The following is a 23,244-nucleotide window of genomic DNA, read 5'->3' on the forward strand; positions in this document are numbered from 1 at the left end:
GACAGCCCCCCAGCCGTCGCTACCTGGCGACAGCCCCCCCGCCCCCGCTACCTGGCGACAGCCCCCCGCAGTCGCTACCTGGCGACAGCCCCCCAGCCGTCGCTACCTGGCGACAGCCCCCCCGCCCCCGCTACCTGGCGACAGCCCCCCCGCCCCCGCTACCTGGCGACAGCCCCCCCGCCCCCGCTACCTGGTGACAGCCCCCCACTATCTGGTGACAGCCCCCCACTACCTGGTGACAGCCCCCCACTACCTGGTGACAGCCCCGCCACCCCCACTACCTGGTGACAGCCCCCCACTACCTGGTGACAGCCCCGCCACCCCCACTACCTGGTGACAGCCCCCCACTACCTGGTGACAGCCCCCCACTACCTGGTGACAGCCCCCCACTACCTGGTGACAGCCCCCCACTACCTGGTGACAGCCCCCCACTACCTGGTGACAGCCCCCCACTACCTGGTGACAGCCCCCCACTACCTGGTGACAGCCCCCCACTACCTGGTGACAGCCCCCCACTACCTGGTGACAGCCCCCCACTACCTGGTGACAGCCCCCCACTACCTGGTGACAGCCCCCCACTACCTGGTGACAGCCCCCCACTACCTGGTGACAGCCCCCCACTACCTGGTGACAGCCCCCCACTACCTGGTGACAGCCCCCCACTACCTGGTGACAGCCCCCCACTACCTGGTGACAGCCCCCCACTACCTGGTGACAGCCCCCCACTACCTGGTGACAGCCCCCCACTACCTGGTGACAGCCCCCCACCCCCACTACCTGGTGACAGCCCGCCACCCCCACTACCTGGTGACAGCCCCCCACTACCTGGTGACAGCCCCCCACTACCTGGTGACAGCCCCCCACTACCTGGTGACAGCCCCCCACTACCTGGTGACAGCCCCCCACTACCTGGTGACAGCCCCCCACTACCTGGTGACAGCCCCCCACTACCTGGTGACAGCCCCGCCACCCCCACTACCTGGTGACAGCCCCCCACTACCTGGTGACAGCCCCCCACTACCTGGTGACAGCCCCCCACTACCTGGTGACAGCCCCCCACTACCTGGTGACAGCCCCCCACTACCTGGTGACAGCCCCCCACTACCTGGTGACAGCCCCCCACTACCTGGTGACAGCCCCCCACTACCTGGTGACAGCCCCCCACTACCTGGTGACAGCCCCCCACTACCTGGTGACAGCCCCCCACTACCTGGTGACAGCCCCCCACCCCCACTACCTGGTGACAGCCCGCCACCCCCACTACCTGGTGACAGCACCCCACTACCTGGTGACAGCCCCCCACTACCTGGTGACAGCCCCCCACTACCTGGTGACAGCCCGCCACCCCCACTACCTGGTGACAGCCCCCCACTACCTGGTGACAGTCCCCCGCCCCCCACTACCTGGTGACAGCCCCCCCGCCCCCACTACCTGGTGACAGCCCGCCACCCCCACTACCTGGTGACAGCCCCCCACCCCCGCCCCCACTACCTGGTGACAGCCCCCCGCCCCCACTACCTGGTGACAGCCCCCCACCCCCACTACCTGGTGACAGCCCGCCACCCCCACTACCTGGTGACAGCCCCCCACCCCCACTACCTGGTGACAGCCCCCCGCCCCCACTATCTGGTGACAGCCCCCCGCCCCCACTACCTGGTGACAGCCCCCCGCCCCCCACTACCTGGTGACAGCCCCCCCGCCCCCACTACCTGGTGACAGCCCGCCACCCCCACTACCTGGTGACAGCCCCCCACCCCCGCCCCCACTACCTGGTGACAGCCCCCTGCCCCCACTATCTGGTGACAGCCCCCCGCCCCCACTACCTGGTGACAGCCCCCCACCCCCGCCACCTGGTGACAGCCCCCTGCCCCCACTACCTGGTGACAGCCCCCCGCCCCCACTACCTGGTGACAGCCCCCCGCCCCCACTATCTGGTGACAGCCCCCCGCCCCCACTACCTGGTGACAGCCCCCCGCCCCCCACTACCTGGTGACAGCCCCCCCGCCCCCACTACCTGGTGACAGCCCGCCACCCCCACTACCTGGTGACAGCCCCCCACCCCCGCCCCCACTACCTGGTGACAGCCCCCTGCCCCCACTATCTGGTGACAGCCCCCCGCCCCCACTACCTGGTGACAGCCCCCCACCCCCGCCACCTGGTGACAGCCCCCTGCCCCCACTACCTGGTGACAGCCCCCCGCCCCCACTACCTGGTGACAGCCCCCCGCCCCCACTACCTGGTGACAGCCCGTCGCCACCACTACCTGGTGACAGCCCCCCGCCCCCACTACCTGGTGACAGCCCCCCGCCCCCACTACCTGGTGACAGCCCGTCGCCACCACTACCTGGTGACAGCCCGCCACCCCCACTACCTGGTGACAGCCCCCCACCCCCGCCCCCACTACCTGGTGACAGCCCCCTGCCCCCACTATCTGGTGACAGCCCCCCGCCCCCACTACCTGGTGACAGCCCCCCACCCCCGCCACCTGGTGACAGCCCCCTGCCCCCACTACCTGGTGACAGCCCCCCGCCCCCACTACCTGGTGACAGCCCCCCGCCCCCACTACCTGGTGACAGCCCGTCGCCACCACTACCTGGTGACAGCCCCCCGCCCCCACTACCTGGTGACAGCCCGCCACCCCCACTACCTGGTGACAGCCCCCCGCCCCCACTACCTGGTGACAGCCCCCCCGCCCCCACTACCTGGTGACAGCCCCCCCGCCCCCACTACCTGGTGACAGCCCCCCGCCCCCACTACCTGGTGACAGCCCCCCCGCCCCCACTACCTGGTGACAGCCCCCCACCCCCGCCCCCACTACCTGGTGACAGCCCGTCGCCACCACTACCTGGTCACCAGATACTGATGGGATTTATACTTCTCTTTTCTTCAGTCACTTTGTATTTCGCAAATTGATACAAATAAACTTTTAACTCTTCTACCTGTAATAACTTTCCACTTTTCAGTATTTATTCTACACTTCAAAGGAAAAAAATACTTTAAGCTCCCAAATAGTACGATATTAATAAGTAAGCCGCATGTACAAAGAGGCCGCCGTGTGAAGATGCAACCTATGGCCATCTGCCTTTTATGGGGAGCGCACAGGCGCCGCGGGGCCGGGAGCGCACAGGCGCCGCGGGGCCGGGAGCGCACAGCCGCCGCGGGGCCGGCAGCCCGTCTGCTCTGTTCCTGGCCTGTACCTGCTGGTGGTCCGGCCCGTGTCACACAGGCATTTCTCATCTTTACACCTGTCCTTTGTACATGTATTACATTAAATATTTGGCAGCTTTTTTGCTTAGTTTTGGGTTATATACAGAAGCCCCCAGACACGCATACACATGTGTGAAGTCCAATTTATTTATACACCTGCTGAAAACTATTGCACAGACCTGTGCCGCTGCCCCGGGTACAGAGAAATACCGATATACAGCCGGCAGGCACACAACTATGGACATGATAATGAGAAATGATGGGAGAGTTATCAAAACCATGGCTGAGGTGTGCAGCAGATGGGGCCTCGGGGGCACGGGCTCAGCAGCTCAGGGATTTACAGCCCAGACCTGTATGGAGCAGAGAAGGCGACGCGCCCACGAGGAGCAGCAGAGGCGACGCGCCCACGAGGAGCAGCAGAGGCGACGCGCCCACGAGGAGCAGCAGAGGCGACGCGCCCACGAGGAGCAGCAAAGGCGACGCGCCCACGAGGAGCAGCAAAGGCGACGCGCCCACGAGGAGCAGCAAAGGCGACGCGCCCACGAGGAGCAGCAAAGGCGACGCGCCCACGAGGAGCAGCAAAGGCGACGCGCCCACGAGGAGCAGCAAAGGCGACGCGCCCACGAGGAGCAGCAAAGGCGACGCGCCCACGAGGAGCAGCAAAGGCGACGCGCCCACGAGGAGCAGCAAAGGCGACGCGCCCACGAGGAGCAGCAAAGGCGACGCGCCCACGAGGAGCAGCAAAGGCGACGCGCCCACGAGGAGCAGCAAAGGCGACGCGCCCACGAGGAGCAGCAAAGGCGACGCGCCCACGAGGAGCAGCAAAGGCGACGCGCCCACGAGGAGCAGCAAAGGCGACGCGCCCACGAGGAGCAGCAAAGGCGACGCGCCCACGAGGAGCAGCAAAGGCGACGCGCCCACGAGGAGCAGCAGTCACCGTGTCCATACACTATCAGCTCCTGGCTCAGGGTATATACTCCTCTGTGTGCGGGGGTGTATATATCGCCAATTGGTGAAAGCAGCAGAGAGCAGAGTATTATGGGATCACAGAGGAGACAACCAGGAGCGGATGTGACAGGAAAGCTGGGGTGAAGAATCAGTAATGGGGACACAAAGGGCCGTACTCAATGGGGAAGAGGATAACTACCAAATAGAATAGTAATCACAAGGGACAGATATGGAAAAGGTGAGGAGAACTACAGTAACCAGAAAGAATTGTACACTCAGAGGGGCCATGTCAAGAGGCAAAGCCGTACCCTGAAAGGGGCCAGGGGTGAGGGTGGGGTTTAGGAGGACAGTGCTGTACCGACAGAGGGGCCATAGGGAACGGGCTGCGGGGGTCAGGCCATGGGGGTGGGGGCAGAGCTGTACCCTGAAAGGGGCCAGGGGTGGGGTTTAGGACAGAGGAATCATGGGGGACGGGGCCATGGGGGACGGGGCCAGCGTTGCACACATCGGTGGGGGACGCTTCCTATATTCTGGACCCTTCAGACATCTTTTTGATAACTTGCAGCAGTGGAGGAATTAATATAAAGATAAATTAAACACAAACCAAAGAAGGACAAACGCTGAGCAGAATTGTGCGGCGTCGCGGGTGGAGGCGTCTTACCGGTCTTGGGTGTCAAACTCAAATCTGTGTCTGAAGAAGAGGACTGTCGGCTGTACGACTTGGAAGGTGAAAAGGAATAGGTTTGGTTTTTCAGAGGGGTGGAGGGTCCGGATGAGTGAATATTGGGGATTAGCTCTTCACTGAAGGGGGTCCTGTCAGAAGAAGGTGGAGATACATTAAATAATCCCCCAAATAAACCAATCATTGGGGGGCGCCTCCCGTAATGGGGGGCTATGGGAAGACTGAGGGGAGACTCTCCCAGCGCCTCAATGCCAGTGCCGCTCCTCAGGCCAGCGTCCGCCACCAACAACAAAGATCAGCAAAGAAAAGGAGACAAAAGAAGCAAAAGATCTGAGAGCAAGCAGAAGGCAGATCGTCTGCAGCCGCAGCGCCCCCTCCCCCTCGCTGCCCGGCTCCACTATCATGCATCCGCTACACTGCGCCCTCCGGCGGCTGCCGTCACTTACCTGGTGCCCCTCCACTGACCGCCAGCCACGTGACCTTGGACACAGGGAAGCCCACCAGTGACAGGTCAGCAGATCCCGCCGGAGGTCGGAGGCTCAGCGCGGACCCCTGATCATTGACGTGTCACTTCTATCCTCATACAATGTACATAAGGCAGCAGCCTTCTGCTCCAGATACATCCAAATCTGCAGTTACCTCAAGAGCTGCACTTCAAAGCGCAGCTGGCAGATGGTCAGCTATACAGCACTGCATTATGGGACGCGCAACATTCACTACTAGTGCGGTATATCACGGTGATGAAGAGTACGCTGTGAGGTGTGAGAGCAGGGGGCATGTATAAAAGGAGTGCAGCTCTGGAGGTGACTTGAGGATAAGGGACGATGTAACAGCAGAATAGTGAGTGCAGCTCTGGAGGTGACTGGAGGATAAGGGACGATGTAACAGCAGAATAGTGAGTGCAGCTCTGGAGGTGACTGGAGGATAAGGGACGATGTAAAAGCAGAATAGTGAGTGCAGCTCTGGAGGTGCCTGGAGGATAAGGGACGATGTAACAGCAGAATAGTGAGTACAGCTCTGGGGGTGACTGGAGGATAAGGGACGATGTAACAGCAGAATAGTGAGTGCAGCTCTGGAGGTGACTGGAGGATAAGGGACGATGTAACAGCAGAATAGTGAGTGTAGCTCTGGGGGTGACTAGACGTGGACATGTTTCTCCTAGTGAACGAGGCTGGGTCTGAAGGTCAGTGGAGGGGCTCTGCGTACACCTGAGCACCTGTCCGAGGGTAGTATGTGGCAGTGCCAGCCTACCCTGCCCCTCCCCACTGCGGAGGGAGAGAGGTCTCGTACCAGTGTAGATGAGAGTGGGGACAGACACAGAGAAGTTCTGAGTAAGTCGTGAGCCGGAAGCAGTGTGAATAGGGCTGTTGTGAGTTGAGCGATATCCGTGGCTCGGTGGCTGGACCAGTGGAGACCTGAGAAAAGCAGCAGCGACCCGTGGGAGAAAAAGAGAACAGGACACAAGTTCTACAGGTTAAAAAGATCAGGCTGAGAAATGGTTAATGGAAGATCCCATCAAGAAAAGAGCGTCACACACCGGGACACACCAGCTCCTCCAGACTGCACCATCCACAGCAGAGGACTGCAGAGCACGGAGCTGCACCCCAGAGCTGCACTCACTGTGTACACACATTACTGATCCTGAGTTACATCCTGTATTATACCCCAGAGCTGCACTCACTATTCTGCTGGTGCAGCCACTGTGTACATACATTACATTACTGCTCCTGAGTTACATCCTGTATTATACCCCAGAGCTGCACTCACTATTCTGCTGGTGCAGCCACTGTGTACATACATTACATTACTGCTCCTGAGTTACATCCTGTATTATACCCCAGAGCTGCACTCACTGTGTACACACATTACTGCTCCTGAGTTACATCCTGTATTATACCCCAGAGCTGCACTCACTATTCTGCTGGTGCAGTCACTGTGTACATACATTACATTACTGATCCTGAGTTACATCCTGTATTATACTCCAGAGCTGCACTCACTATTCTGCTGGTGGAGTCACTGTGTACATACATTACATTACTGATCTTAAGTTACGTCCTGTATTATACCCCAGAGCTGCACTCACTATTCTGCTGGTGCAGTCACTGTGCACATACATTACATTACTGATCTTAAGTTACGTCCTGTATTATACCCCAGAGCTGCACTCACTATTCTGCTGGTGCAGTCACTGTGTACATACATTACATTACTGATCCTGAGTCACATCCTGTATTATACCCCAGAGCTGCACTCACTATTCTGCTGGTGCAGTCACTGTGTACATACATTACATTACTGATCCTGAGTTACACCCTGTATTATACTCCAGAGCTGCACTCACTATTCTGCTGGTGGAGTCACTGTGTACATACATTACTGATCCTGAGTTACACCCTGTATTATACTCCAGAGCTGCACTCACTATTCTGCTGGTGCAGTCACTGTGTATATACATTACATTACTGATCCTGAGTTACCTCCTGTATTATACTCCAGAGCTGCACTCACTATTCTGCTGGTGCAGTCACTGTGTATATACATTACATTACTGATCCTGAGTTACATCCTGTATTATACCTCAGAGCTGCACTCACTATTCTGCTGGTGGAGTCACTGTGTACATACATTACATTACTGATCCTGAGTCACATCCTGTATTATACCTCAGAGCTGCACTCACTATTCTGCTGGTGGATTCACTGTGTACATACATTACATTACTGATCCTAAGTTACATCCTGTATTATACCCCAGAGCTGCACTCACTATTCTGCTGGTGCAGTCACTGTGTACATACATTACATTACTGATCCTGAGTTACATCCTGTATTATACTCCAGAGCTGCACTCACTATTCTGCTGGTGCAGTCACTGTGTACATACATTACATTACTGATCCTGAGTTACATCCTGTATTATCCCCAGAGCTGCACTCACTATTCTGCTGGTGCAGTCACTGTGTACATACATTACATTACTGATCCGGAGTTACATCCTGTATTATACTCCAGAGCTGCACTCACTATTCTGCTGGTGCAGTCACTGTGTACATACATTACTGATCCTGGGTTCCCTCCTGTCTTATACCCCAGAGCTGCACTCACTATTCTGCTGGTGCAGTCACTGTGTACATACATTACATTACTGATCCTGAGTTACATCCTGTCTTATACCCCAGAGCTGCACTCACTCTTCTGCTGTGGAGCGCAGTGTCGGAGGGGCTGGCGCTCTGCACGGATGGACATGGTACGCACCCACTGCACACACTCTGCTCTGTGACCCCGGGGACGGCTCGTACTTACTCCTTCAGCTCTTTACATGGTGAGTGACAGGCCGGGAGGAATGGTGCTGGGTTGGTTAACTTATCCAGAGTGCACGCGGTTCCAATGGCGCGGACCACCAGACCGGACTCCCCCTCCAGATCGAAGCACTGCAGGTAGCCCACCACGGCGTTGCCTCGCATCTCCAGCACTTTGAGGCCAATCTTCCGCTGCAGCTCGCCTGGGGAGGAGAGGTCAGACAGACGTCAGCGGGTCCCCACGTGATCAGCTGCCTCCGCCGGGGGCCCGTATCTGCACTTATAGATGGCATTACCCGTCATCTACCCCACTCACCTGACATGAGGGAGATCAGCCGCTGACGCGCCTCATTGGAAGCTCTCGGGGTCCGGATCCGGTCAATCCACTGATACTCGGGGTCCTCGTTTACCACCAGTTCTTCTACAAAGCCGTGGATGACGACCGCGCGGTACGACTTAGGGATGGAAGTGGCTGCAACACAGGACCGAGAGAAGGGGGTACACCCACCGCAAAACCAGCTCTAAACACCCATCACCCCAGAAAAGATACAACCACAGGTTCAGTCCAATAAGGACTACTACTCCCATCAGACCGTCTCACATAATGGCGACTGCTCATCACTTACTGCAGAAGAACTTCACTCCGCAGGAGGATTGACGGAAGCGATTCAGATCATTGAAGAGGTCCACTTTCACCACCACGCTGATCTCGCCACGAATCCCTGCACAAGGGAAAAACTGATCAAAAGGAGAGAAAACTGCAAGGAGCGCGACAAAGAGCGAGCGCCAGAAGGGCACGCACATTAATACAGAGGAAAGCGACAACGAGCGAGCACCACAAGGGCACAACATTAATACAGAGGGAAGCGACAATGAGCGAGCTCCACAAGGGCACAATATTAATACACAGAGAAAAGCGACAACGAGCGAGCGCCAGAAGGGCACGACATTAATACAGAGGGAAGCAGCAATGACCGAGCGCCACAAGGGCACGACATTAATACAGAGGGAAGCGACAACGAGCGAGCGCCAGAAGGGCACGACATTAATACAGACAGAGGGAAGCGGCAATGAGCGAGCGCCACAAGGGCACGACATTAATACAGAGGGAAGCGACAACGAGCGAGCGCCACAAGGGCACGACAGTAATACAAAGGGAAGCGACAATGAGCGAGCGCCACAAGCGCACAACATTAATACACAGAGGAAAGCGACAACGAGCGAGCGACACAAGGGCACGACATTAATACAGAGGGAAGCGGCAACGAGTGAGCGCCAGAAGGGCACGACATTAATACACAGAGGAAAGCGACAACGAGCGAGCACCACAAGGGCACGACCTTAATACAGAGCAAAGTGACAACAATGGAGTGCCACAAGGGCACGACATTAATACACAGACGAAAGCGACAACGAGCGAGCGACACAAGGGCAGGACATTAATACAGAGGGAAGCGAAAATGAGCGAGCGCCACAAGGGCATGACATTAATACACAGAGGAAAGCGACAACGAGCGAGCGCCAGAAGGGCACGACATTAATACAGAGGGAAGCAGCAATGACCGAGCGCCACAAGGGCACGACATTAATACAGAGGGAAGCGACAACGAGCGAGCGACACAAGGGCACGACAGTAATACAAAGGGAAGCGACAATGAGCGAGCGCCACAAGGGCAGGACATTAACCCCTCTGTGACCTTAGACGTACTATCCCGTCGAGGTGCCCTGGGCTTATCTGACCCTGGACGGGATAGTACGTCATAGCCGATCGGCCGCGCTCACGGGGGGAGCGCGGCCGAGTGTCAGCTGCTTATCGCAGCTGACATCCGGCACTATGTGCCAGGAGCGGTCACGGACCGCCCCCGGCACATTAACCCCTGGCACACCGCGATCAAAGATGATCGCGATGTGCCGGCGGTGCAGGGAAGCACCGCGCAGGGAGGGGGCTCCCTGCGGGCTTCCCTGAGACCCCCGGAGCAACGCGATGTGATCGCGTTGCTGCGAGGGTCTCACCTCCCTCCCTGCTCCCTCCAGCCCCGGATCCAAGATGGCCGCGGATCCGGGTCCTGCAGGGAGGGAGGTGGCTTCACAGAGCCTGCTCAGAGCAGGCACTGTGAAGGCTGCAGCGCTGCATGTCAGATCAGTGATCTGACAGAGTGCTGTGCAAACTGTCAGATCACTGATCTGTGATGTCCCCCCCTGGGACAAAGTAAAAAAGTTAAAAAAAATTTTTCCAAATGTGTAAAAAAATTAAAAAAAATATTCCAAAATAATGAAAAAAAAAAAAAAATTATTCCTATAAATACATTTCTTCATCTAAATAAAAAAAAAAACCAATAAAAGTACACATATTTAGTATCGCCGCGTCCGTAACGACCCGACCTATAAAACTGTCCCACTAGTTAACCCCTTCAGTAAACACCGTAAGAAAAAAAAAAAAAAAAAAAAAACGAGGCAAAAAACAACGCTTTATTATCATACTGCCGAACAAAAAGTGGAATAACACGCGATCAAAAGGACAGATATAAATAACCATGGTACCGCTGAAAGCGTCATATTGTCCCGCAAAAAACGAGCCGCCATACAGCATCATCAGCAAAAAAATAAAAAAGTTATAGTCCTGAGAATAAAGCGATGCAAAAATAATTATTTTTTCTGTAAAATAGTTTTTATTGTATAAAAGCACCAAACCATAAAAAAATGATATAAATGAGGTATCGCTGTAATCGTACTGACCCGAAGAATAAAACTGATTTATCAATTTTACCAAACGCGGAACGGTATAAACGCCTCCCCCAATAGAAATTCATGAATAGCTGGTTTTTGGTCATTCTTCCTCACAAAAATCGGAATAAAAAGCGATCAAAAAATGTCACGTGCCCGAAAATGTTTTCAATAAAAACGTCAACTCGTCCCGCAAAAAACAAGACCTCAGATGACTCTGTGGACCAAAATATGGAAAAATTATAGCTCTCACAATGTGGTAACGCAAAAAATATTTTTTGCAATAAAAAGGGTCTTTCAGTGTGTGACGGCTGCCAATCATAAAAATCCGCTAAAAAACTCGCTTTAAAAGTAAATCAAACCCCCCTTCATCACCCCCTTAGTTAGGGAAAAATAAAAAAAAATGTATTTATTTCCATTTTCCCATTAGGGCTAGGGTTAGGGCTAGGATTAGGGTTAGGGTTAGGGCTAGGGTTAGGGCTAGGGTTAGGGCTAGGGTTAGGGCTAGGGTTAGGGCTAGGGTTAAGGTTAGGGTTAGGGTTAGGGCTAGGGTTAGGGTTGGGGCTACAGTTAGGGTTGGGGCTACAGTTAGGGTTGGGGCTACAGTTAGGGTTGGGGCTAAAGTTAGGGTTAGGGTTTAGATTACATTTACAGTTGGGAATAGGGTTGGGATTAGGATTAGGGGTGTGTCTGGGTTAGAGGTGTGGTTAGGGTTACTGTTGGGATTAGGGTTAGGGATGTGTTTGGATTAGGGTTTCAGTTATAATTGGGGAGTTTCCACTGTTTAGACACATCAGGGGCTCTCCAAACACGACATGGCGTCCGATCTCAATTCCAGCCAATTCTGCGTTGAAAAAGTAAAACAGTGCTCCTTCCCTTCCGAGCTCTCCGGTGTGCCCAAACAGAGGTTTACCCTCACATATGGGGTATCAGCGTACTCAGGACAAATTGGACAACAACTTTTGTGGACCAATTTCTCCTGTTACCCTTGGGAAAATACAAAACTGGGGGCTAAAAAATAATTTTTGTGGGAAAACAAAAAGATTTTTTATTTTCACGGCTCTGCGTTATAAACTGTAGTGAAACACTTGGGGGTTCAAAGTTCTCACAACACATCTAGATAAGTTCATTGAGGGGTCTAGTTTCCAATATGGGGTCACTTGTGGGGGGTTTCTACTGTTTAGGTACATTAGGGGCTCTGCAAACGCAATGTGACGCCTGCAGACCAATCCATCTAAGTCTGCATTCCAAATGATGCTCCTTCCCTTCCGAGCCCTCCCATGCGCCCAAACAGTGGTTCCCCCCCACATATCGGGTATCAGCGTACTCAGGACAAATTGGACAACATTTAGGGTCCAATTTCTCCTGCTAACCTTGGAAAAATACAAAACTGGGGGCTAAAATATAATTTTTGTGGAAAAAAAAATATTTTTTATTTGCACGGCTCTGCGTTATAAACTGTAGTGAAATACTTGGGGGTTCAAAGCTCTCACAACACATCAAGATGAGTTTCTTAGGGGGTCTACTTTCCAAAATGGTGTCACCTGTGGGGGGTTTCTACTGTTTAGGTACATTAGGGGCTCTGCAAACGCAATGTGACGCCTGCAGACCATTCCATCTAAGTCTGCATTCCAAATGGCGCTCCTTCCCTTCCGAGCCCTCCCATGCGCCCAAACGGTGGTTCCCCCCCACATATGGGGTATCAGCGTACTCAGGACAAATTGGACAACAACTTTTGGGGTCCAATTTCTCCTGTTACCCTAGGGAAAATACAAAACTGGGGGCAAAAATATAATTTTTGTGAAAAAATATGATTTTTTATTTTTACGGTTCTGCATTATAAACTTCTGTGAAGCACTTGGTGGGTCAAAGTGCTCACCACACCTCTAGATAAGTTCCTTAGGGGGTCTACTTTCCAAAATGGTGTCACTTGTGGGGGGTTTCAATGTTTAGGCACATCAGTGGCTCTCCAAACGCAACATGGCGTCCCATCTCAATTTCTGTCAATTTTGCATTGAAAAGTCAAACGGCGCTCCTTCCCTTCCGAGCTCTCCCATGCGCCCAAACAGTGGTTTACTGCCACATATGGGGTATCAGCGTACTCAGGACAAATTGGACAACAACTTTTGGGGTCCATTTTCTCCTGTTACCCTTGGTAAAATAAAACAAATTGGAGCTGAAGTAAATTTTTTGTGTAAAAAAGTTAAATGTTCATTTTTATTTAAACATTCCAAAAATTCCTATTAAACACCTGAAGGGTTAATAAACTTCTTGAATGTGGTTTTGAGCACCTTGAGGGGTGCAGTTTTTAGAATGGTGTCACACTTGGGCATTTTCTATCATATAGACCCCTCAAAATGACTTCAAATGAGACGTGGTCCCTAAAAAAAAAATGGTGTTGTAAAAATGAGAAATTGCTGGTCAACTTTTAACCCTTATAACTCCCTAACAAAAAAAAAAAATTGGTTCCAAAATTATGCTGATGTAAAGGAGACATGTGGGAAATGTTACTTATTAAGTATTTTGTGTGACATATCTCTGTGATTTAATTGCATAAAAATTCAAAGTTTGAAAATTGCGAAATTTTCAAAATTTTCGCCAAATTTCCGTTTTTTTCACAAATAAACGCAGGTACTATCAAAGAAATTTTACCACTATCATGAAGTACAATATGTCACGAGAAAACAAAGTCAGAATCACCAGGATCCGTTGAAGCGTTTCGGAGTTATAACCTCATAAAGGGACAGTGGTCAGAATTGTAAAAATTGGCCCGGTCATTAACGTGCAAACCACCCTTGGGGGTAAAGGGGTTAATACACAGAGGAAAGTGGCAAAGAGCGAGCGACAAGAGCACAACATTAATACAAGAGGGAGGCGGCAATGAGCGAGCGACAAAAGGGCACAATATTAATAGACATGAGTGACAACAAGGAAGCGACAGAAGAGAACAACACAGAGGAAAGCAACAAGAGCGCCACAAAAGGACATTAACACAAAGAAAAAAAGTGACAACGAGCGAGCACCACAAGAGGAAAATATTAATAGAAATCAAAGATAGAAAGAGCTAGCGCCAGAGGTGACATAAGTAAGCGACAACGAACAAGTGCCAGATGAGGATAACATTATAAAGGAAGCAACAAATTGTGTCACAAGAGGACAACAGTAATAAAGATGAACAGACAACGAACAAAAGCACCAAAAAAGGACAACATTATTACTAAGAAGAAAGCGACAAAAAGCGAGTGCAACAAGAGGAGAATAACACAGAATTAAGAGACAACAAGCTAGCGCCAGAAGAGGACAATACTTTAGAACAGAATATGGAGGGCACCACTAGACAATATTGAAAATAGGGGTTTTCCAAGAATTTGTTAACGGGCATGAGATGGAAAAGGGAGAAAACATACAAGCCCACAAAATTGGGAGCATTCAAAATTTAGTAAAAAAATATTTTATTATTTGACATAAACACATACAGCAAGACAGACTAATAAAAACACTAAAGCATGGTAAGATACCTAGTTACCCCATGATGTGGCAATCACTATCCCACACTAAAGTCAATCAGCAACATATCAATATATTGCTCCAGTAAAAGTGACAAGAACCAATAAAGCCAGATACCAGGAGGAAGGACTGTGTGCAGCCCTAGAAAGCAGGTCAAAGTCAATGCATCCGACAATCTGCACCAACAGCGTGAGACTGAACACAAGATGTTCTAAAGTGCGGCTGATGTGCATCAGGTGAACTAGCTCGACAGAAGACCAGATGCAACAAAATATACGTGTGAGCGTGACAAGAGGACGACATGAAAGAACAGAATGTGAGAAAGCGGATGGCCAGGATGGCTGCACACGGAGGTGACCTGCTAGGGAAACACTGCTGTGTCCGCATGGGTGGGCTGCATGTGGCCCTTACGCTGCGCTCCGTGCACCCTGGTGCAATACATCTTCATCCTTTAACTGGACCCAGCCATTAGAATCCGACTAATGAGAAAATGTTTAGCTTTATGATTACAGTGAAGAGGCCATAGATCAGGCACCGCATGGAATACAGTGGATCTGGAGGGGCCACCGTGGCATATATAGAAAGGGGGGGGGGGATCGGGACAGATGAGAGGAACCTCAGAAATTACTAGGGGGCCACAAGGGGAAACACGTGACATGACAAGTAAGGGTTAAACTGCTCAGATTATGCAGAAATAAAACCGCAAGCTCCAAAGTATCAGGGATTACAAAGGTTAAGACTCATGATGGAGGAGCAGCCAGACTGGTAGTCATCCTGCTTTCTAGGAAACCAAGCCATGAGATTGGCAGAGCTGGAGACCCCTCCCCCCCCCCCTACAGGGCGGCACAGCTGGAGACCCCCCTACAGGGCGGCACAGCTGGAGACCCCCCCCCCCCCACAGGACGGCAGAGCTGGAGACCCCCCCCCACAGGACGGCAGAGCTGGAGACCCCCCCACAGGACGGCACAGCTGGAGACCCCCACTACAGGGCGGCACAGCTGGAGACCCCCCACTACAGGGCGGCACAGCTGGAGACCCCCCTACAGGACGGCAGAGCTGGAGACCCCCCCCCCCCACAGGACGGCAGAGCTGGAGACCCCCCCCCCCCACAGGACGGCAGAGCTGGAGACCCCCCCCACAGGACGGCAGAGCTGGAGACCCCCACTACAGGACGGCAGAGTTGGAGACCCCCCCCCACAGGACGGCACACCTGGAGACCCCCCCCACAGGACAGCACAGCTGGAGACCCCCCCCCTACAGTATGGCAGCGCTGGAGACCTCCCCCCTACAGGACGGCAGCGCTGGAGACCTCCCCCACAAGGACGGCACAGCTGGAGACCCCCCCCCCTACAGGACGGCAGAGCTGGAGACCCCCCCTACAGGATGGCAGAGCTGGAGACCCCCCTACAGGACGGCAGAGCTGGAGACCCCCCCTACAGGACGGCAGAGCTGGAGACCCCCCCCACAGGACGGCACAGCTGGAGACTCCCCCTACAGGACGGCAGCGCTGGAGACCCCTACAGGGCGACAGAGCTGGAGACCCCTACAGGGCGACAGAGCTGGAGACCCCTACAGGACGGCAGAGCTGGAGACCCCTACAGGACGGCAGAGCTGGAGACCCCTACAGGACGACAGAGCTGGAGACACCCCTACAGGACGGCAGCGCTGGAGACCCCTACAGGACGGCAGAGCTGGAGACCCCTACAGGACGGCAGAGCTGGAGACCCCTACAGGACGACAGAGCTGGAGACCCCTACAGGACGACAGAGCTGGAGACCCCTACAGGACGACAGAGCTGGAGACCCCTACAGGACGACAGAGCTGGAGACCCCTACAGGACGACAGAGCTGGAGACCCCTACAGGACGACAGAGCTGGAGACCCCTACAGGACGACAGAGCTGGAGACCCCTACAGGACGACAGAGCTGGAGACCCCCCCCCTACAGGACGGCAGCGCTGGAGACCCCCCCTACAGGACGGCAGAGCTGGAGACCCCCCCCTACAGGACGACAGAGCTGGAGACCCCCCCCCCTACAGGACGACAGAGCTGGAGACCCCCCCCCTACAGGACGACAGAGCTGGAGACCCCCCCCCCCCTACAGGACGGCAGAGCTGGAGACCTCCCCCCTACAGGACGGCAGCGCTGGAGACCCCTACACCAGACGGCTTCTTACCGTGGATAGTGTCGTATATAGGAAACCACCCTGAAATGACGGTGGCAGCCTCCGAGTACAGTAGCGGGTCGATGTCTATGTACACCTTCCCGATGGCGTCATTGGCGCTGTACGTGTCGTGGTCCAGGACGGTGATCTGTAGCGGCTCATCCTGCAAATCCTCATCATCCACCTGCAGAGAGCGAGGGGTTAACACCCAGCAAAGTATCTGAACTCCCAACATCCACTCGATAAATGAAGAATCACCTCAAACTTAAACCACTCAGAGTTCCACTGAGGATTCAGAGACTTGGGGTACACGTCAGTCTTAAACGTGGTGTTTGCAAACTTCACCTGAAGGAGTGGAGGCAAAAGGGTTAATAAGGGGATTATTAGTATGATTAGTATTATTATTATTAAGGCTCCATTTTTTACATGGCCCTTTACATGTGAGGAAGGGTATACATAAAATAACAAAACAAAAAAAACACTAATCTTAAACAGTACAAGTCATGACTGGTTGAGAAGAGAGGACCCTGCCCGCGAGGGCTCACAATCTTCAGGGGTCCGCTCCTAACGAAATAAGTATGCATGAGAGAAAACACAGGGTGGTGACAAAGAAAAAAAAGAGCAGCAAAAAGAACACAAAGGCCAAACAATAGAGGAAAAGAGATGGACAGTGACCGACAGATACAATGTATCAACTGCAGAAGGAAATCCCAGCACAATGGTAACCGCGGCAACCAGGATGCAAAGAACAGGAGAGACTACAGACAGAAACGGCTGTAAGGTCAACGAGGGGCAGGAACAGGGTGAGAAGATCTGCAACCGGGGCGTAAAACTAGTGATCGGGCGTAAAACTAGGAACCGGGACGTAAACCTAGGAACCGGGACGTAAACCTGGGAACCGGGACGTAAACCTGGGAACCGGGACGTAAACCTAGGAACCGGGACGTAAACCTAGGAACCGGGACGTAAAACTAGTGATCGGACGTAAAACTAGGAACCGGGCGTAAACCTAGGAACCGGGACGTAAACCTAGGAACCGGGACGTAAACCTAGGAACCGGGACGTAAACCTAGGAACCGGGACGTAAACCTAGGAACCGGGACGTAAACCTAGGAACCGGGACGTAAACCTAGGAACCGGGACGTAAACCTAGGAACCGGGACGTAAACCTAGGAACCGGGACGTAAACCTAGGAACCGGGACGTAAACCTAGGAACCGGGACGTAAACCTAGGAACCGGGACGTAAACCTAGGAACCGGGACGTAAACCTAGGAACCGGGACGTAAACCTAGGAACCGGGACGTAAACCTAGGAACCGGGACGTAAACCTAGGAACCGGGACGTAAACCTAGGAACCGGGACGTAAACCTAGTGATCGGGCGTAAACCTAGGAACCGGGCGTAAACCTAGGAACCAGGACGTAAAACTAGGAACCGGGACGTAAACCTAGGAACCGGGACGTAAACCTAGGAACCGGACGTAAACCTAGGAACCGGGACGTAAACCTAGGAACCGGGGCACAAAACTAGGAACCGGGACGTAAACCTAGGAACCGGGACGTAAACCTAGGAACCGAGACGTAAACCTAGGAACCGGACGTAAACCTAGGAACCGGGACGTAAAACTAGGAACCGGGACGTAAAACTAGGAACCGGGACGTAAAACTAGGAACCGGGCGTAAAACTAGGAACCGGGCGTAAAACTAGGAACCGGGACGTAAAACTAGGAACCGGGCGTAAAACTAGGAACCGGGCGTAAAACTAGGAACCGGGCGTAAAACTAGGAACCGGGCGTAAACCTAGGAACCGGACGTAAACCTAGGAACCGGGACGTAAACCTAGGAACCGGACGTAAACCTAGGAACCGGGACGTAAACCTAGGAACCGGGACGTAAAACTAGGAACCGGGCGTAAAACTAGGAACCGGGCGTAAAACTAGGAACCGGGCGTAAAACTAGGAACCGGGCGTAAAACTAGGAACCGGGCATAAAACTAGGAACCGGGCGTAACCGGCAAATAGCCAAGAGATGCTACACGTTCCACCCGCATTTTAATAGAGCCACAGGTACAAACAAAAAAAGGGAAAAGACTTAGAAAAAGATAGAGGAGCAGCTGCCAACAAGCAGAACCACGGGTGGGAAAAAAGTAACTAAAGGCAGAACAGTGACTGCAGCTCTGGAGGTGACTGGAAGATAAGACACAATGTAACAGCAGAATAGCGAGTGCAGCTCTGGAGGTGACTGGAGGATAAGATACTATGCAACAGCCGAATAGCGAGTGCAGCTCTGGAGGTGACTGGAAGATAATATACTATGCAACAGCAGAATAGTGAGTGCAGCTCTGGAGGTGACTGGAGGATAAGACATGATGTAACAGCAGAATAGTGAGTGCAGCTCTGGCGGTGACTGGAGGATAAGACACGATGTAACAGCAGGATAAGGAGTGCAGCTCTGGCGGTGACTGGAGGACAAGACACAATGTAACAGCAGGATAGTGAGTGCAGCTCTAGCGGTGAGCGGAGGATACAGCACGGCCCTCCCGTTCCCTCCCCCGGTCTGCGCACGGTGTCCTCCCGTTCCCTCCTCGCTGGGTTTCGGGCACACTTGCTGACACGCTCATTAGCGGCGCACAGAGAAGCTTCTGACCTCCACAAAGGCGTCGGTGAGGTCGCTGGCCCGGTCCATCACCGGTAAGTGACGTCCGGCCACGATCTTCACCTTCAGCTTCCCGGGCATGGCTGCTGCTCCGTCACCTGCAGGAGAATAGAAGAGAGTAACTGCCGCTGCCGGACTGTATGACGAGACGTGACCGGTGTATACAGGGGAGAGGCTGAGTGTACACCACGCCGGACACGTCACACACCCGGTATACACCGCACCGGACACGTCACACACCCGGGATACACCGCACCGGACACGTCACACACCCGGGATACACCGCACCGGACACGTCACACACCCGGGATACACCGCACCGGACACGTCACACACCCGGTATACACCGCACAGGACACGTCACACACCCGGGATACACCGCACCGGACACGTCACACACCCGGTATACACCGCACAGGACACGTCACACACCCGGGATACACCGCACCGGACACGTCACACACCCGATATACACCGCACCGGACACGTCACACACCCGGGATACACCGCGCCGGACCCGACACACACCCGGTATACACCGCACCGGACACGTCACACACCCGGTATACACCGCGCCGGACCCGACACACACCCGGTATACACCGCACCGGACACGTCACACACCCGGTATACACCGCACAGGACACGTCACACACCCGGTATACACCGCGCCGGACACGTCACACACCCGGTATACACCGCGCCGGACACGTCACACACCCGGGATACACCGCACCGGACACGTCACACACCCGGTATACACCGCACCGGACACGTCACACACCCGGTATACACCGCACCGGACACGTCACACACCCGGTATACACCGCCCCGGACACGTCACACACCCGGGATACACCGCACCGGACACGTCACACACCCGGTATACACCGCACAGGACACGTCACACACCCGGTATACACCGCGCCGGACACGTCACACACCCGGTATACACCGCACACGTCACACACCCGGTATACACCGCACCGCACACGTCACACACCCGGTATACACCGCACCGGACCCGTCACACACCCGGTATACACCGCACCGGACACGTCACACACCCGATATACACCGCACCGGACCCGTCACACACCCGGTATACACCGCACCGGACACGTCACACACCCGATATACACCGCACCGGACACGTCACACACCCGGTATACACCGCACCGGACACGTCACACACCCGATATACACCGCACCGGACCCGTCACACACCAGATATACACCGCCCCGGACATGTCACACCCCCGGTATACACCGCACCGGACCCGACACACACCCGGTATACACCGCCCCGGACATGTCACACCCCCGGTATACACCGCACCGGACACGTCACACACCAGATATACACCGCACCGGACCCGTCACACACCCGGTATACACCGCACCGGACACGTCACACACCCGGTATACACCGCCCCGGACACGTCACACACCCGATATACACCGCACCGGACACGTCACACACCCGGTATACACCGCACCGGACCCGACACACACCCGGTATACACCGCCCCGGACATGTCACACCCCCGGTATACACCGCACCGGACACGTCACACACCAGATATACACCGCACCGGACCCGTCACACACCCGGTATACACCGCACCGGACACGTCACACACCCGGTATACACCGCCCCGGACACGTCACACACCCGATATACACCGCACCGGACACGTCACACACCCGGTATACACCGCACCGGACCCGACACACACCCGGTATACACCGCCCCGGACACGTCACACACCCGATATACACCGCACACGTCACACACCCGGTATACACCGCACACGTCACACACCCGGTATACACCGCACCGGACCCGACACACACCCGGTATACACCGCCCCGGACACGTCACACACCCGATATACACCGCACACGTCACACACCCGATATACACCGCACCGGACACGTCACACACCCGGTATACACCGCACCGGACACGTCACACACCCGATATACACCGCACCGGACACGTCACACACCCGGTATACACCGCCCCGGACATGTCACACCCCCGGTATACACCGCACCGGACACGTCACACACCAGATATACACCGCACCGGACCCGTCACACACCCGGTATACACCGCACCGGACACGTCACACACCCGGTATACACCGCCCCGGACACGTCACACACCCGATATACACCGCACCGGACACGTCACACACCCGGTATACACCGCCCCGGACACGTCACACACCCGATATACACCGCACACGTCACACACCCGATATACACCGCACACGTCACACACCCGATATACACCGCACCGCACACGTCACACACCCGGTATACACCGCACCGGACACGTCACACACCCGGTATACACCGCACCGGACCCGACACACACCCGGTATACACCGCACCGGACACGTCACACACCCGATATACACCGCACCGGACACGTCACACACCCGGTATACACCGCACCGCACACGTCACACCCCCGGTATACACCGCACCGGACCCGACACACACCCGGTATACACCGCACCGCACACGTCACACACCCGATATACACCGCACCGCACACGTCACACACCCGGTATACACCGCACCGGACACGTCACACACCCGGTATACACCGCACCGCACACGTCACACACCCGATATACACCGCACCGCACACGTCACACACCCGGTATACACCGCACCGGACACGTCACACACCCGGTATACACCGCACCGGACCCGACACACACCCGGTATACACCGCACCGGACACGTCACACACCCGATATACACCGCACCGGACACGTCACACACCCGGTATACACCGCACCGGACCCGACACACACCCGGGATACACCGCACCGGACACGTCACACACCCGGGATACACCGCACCGCACACGTCACACACCCGGTATACACCGCACCGGACACGTCACACACCCGGTATACACCGCGCCGGACACGTCACACACCCGGGATACACCGCACCGCACACGTCACACACCCGATATACACCGCACCGCACACGTCACACACCCGATATACACCGGACACGTCACACCCCCGGTATACACCGCACACGTCACACACCCGGTATACACCGCACCGGACACGTCACACACCCGGGATACACCGCACCGGACACGTCACACACCCGGTATACACCGCACCGGACACGTCACACACCCGGTATACACCGCACACGTCACACACCCGATACACACCGGACACAGTTTTCGAACGGTCACATGACTGACGTCCAGATCTCAGCACCACCCACTCTCCTCAGCAGTCACTACTTCCGCTTCCGATCAGTCACATGACTGTAAGTACGGAGCGCGGAGAAGACCAAGAAGCCGGAAGAGCGGAACAGAGAGGAGGAGACAGAGGCCAACACTGACGTCATAACGTACCGACACCGTACACACCGCGGACCCCGAGATACCCCTGTATTATACCCCAGAGCTGCACTCACTATTCTGCTGGTGCAGTCACTGTGTACATACATTACATTACTGATCCTGAGTTACCTCCTGTATTATACTCCAGAGCTGCACTCACTATTCTGCTGGTGTAGTCACTGTGTACATACATTACATTACTGATCCTGAGTTACATCCTGTATTATACTCCAGAGCTGCGCTCCCTATTCTGCTGGTGCAGTCACTGTGTACATACATTACATTACTGATCCTCAGTTACATCCTGTATTATACTCCAGAGCTGCACTCACTATTCTGCTGGTGCAGTCACTGTGTACATACATTACATTACTGATCCTGAGTTACCTCCTGTATTATACTCCAGAGCTGCACTCACTATTCTGCTGGTGCAGTCACTGTGTATATACATTACATTACTGATCCTGAGTTACCTCCTGTATTATACTCCAGAGCTGCACTCACTATTCTGCTGGTGCAGTCACTGTGTACATACATTACATTACTGATCCTGAGTTACATCCTGTATTATACCCCAGAGCTGCACTCACTATTCTGCTGGTGCAGTCACTGTGTACATACATTACATTACTGATCCTGAGTTACATCCTGTATTATACCCCAGAGCT

At 54.5% G+C, this 23,244-nt stretch overlaps 1 protein-coding gene across 15 annotated transcripts in view; it reads right to left on the reverse strand.

The window, feature by feature from the left end:
• C2CD5 (C2 calcium dependent domain containing 5) overlaps positions 1–22,496 on the reverse strand; it is an 84,860-nt gene extending 62,364 nt beyond the window's left edge. For 7 of the 15 annotated variants that reach the window (XM_069762803.1, XM_069762798.1, XM_069762801.1 and 4 more), the window contains exons 1-8: positions 22,389–22,496; positions 19,177–19,283; positions 16,790–16,876; positions 16,544–16,715; positions 8,765–8,860; positions 8,455–8,610; positions 8,143–8,341; positions 4,817–4,968 (exon numbers count right to left, since the gene is read on the reverse strand). In XM_069762803.1, coding sequence (XP_069618904.1) covers positions 4,817–4,968; positions 8,143–8,341; positions 8,455–8,610; positions 8,765–8,860; positions 16,544–16,715; positions 16,790–16,876; positions 19,177–19,266 — 952 coding nt within the window. In that variant the 5' untranslated portion in view covers positions 19,267–19,283; positions 22,389–22,496. Of the gene's footprint in view, positions 1–4,816; positions 4,969–8,142; positions 8,342–8,454; positions 8,611–8,764; positions 8,861–16,543; positions 16,716–16,789; positions 16,877–19,176; positions 19,284–19,425; positions 19,447–19,745; positions 19,768–22,388 lie in introns of those variants that run through there. The other 8 variants (XM_069762802.1, XM_069762804.1, XM_069762799.1 and 5 more) reach the window with 6 other exon arrangements.
• Positions 22,497–23,244: the final 748 nt, after the last annotated feature.

The sequence above is a fragment of the Ranitomeya imitator genome, chromosome 4, assembly GCF_032444005.1.
Source record: "Ranitomeya imitator isolate aRanImi1 chromosome 4, aRanImi1.pri, whole genome shotgun sequence".
In the NCBI taxonomy this organism is placed as follows: Eukaryota; Metazoa; Chordata; class Amphibia; order Anura; family Dendrobatidae; genus Ranitomeya; species Ranitomeya imitator.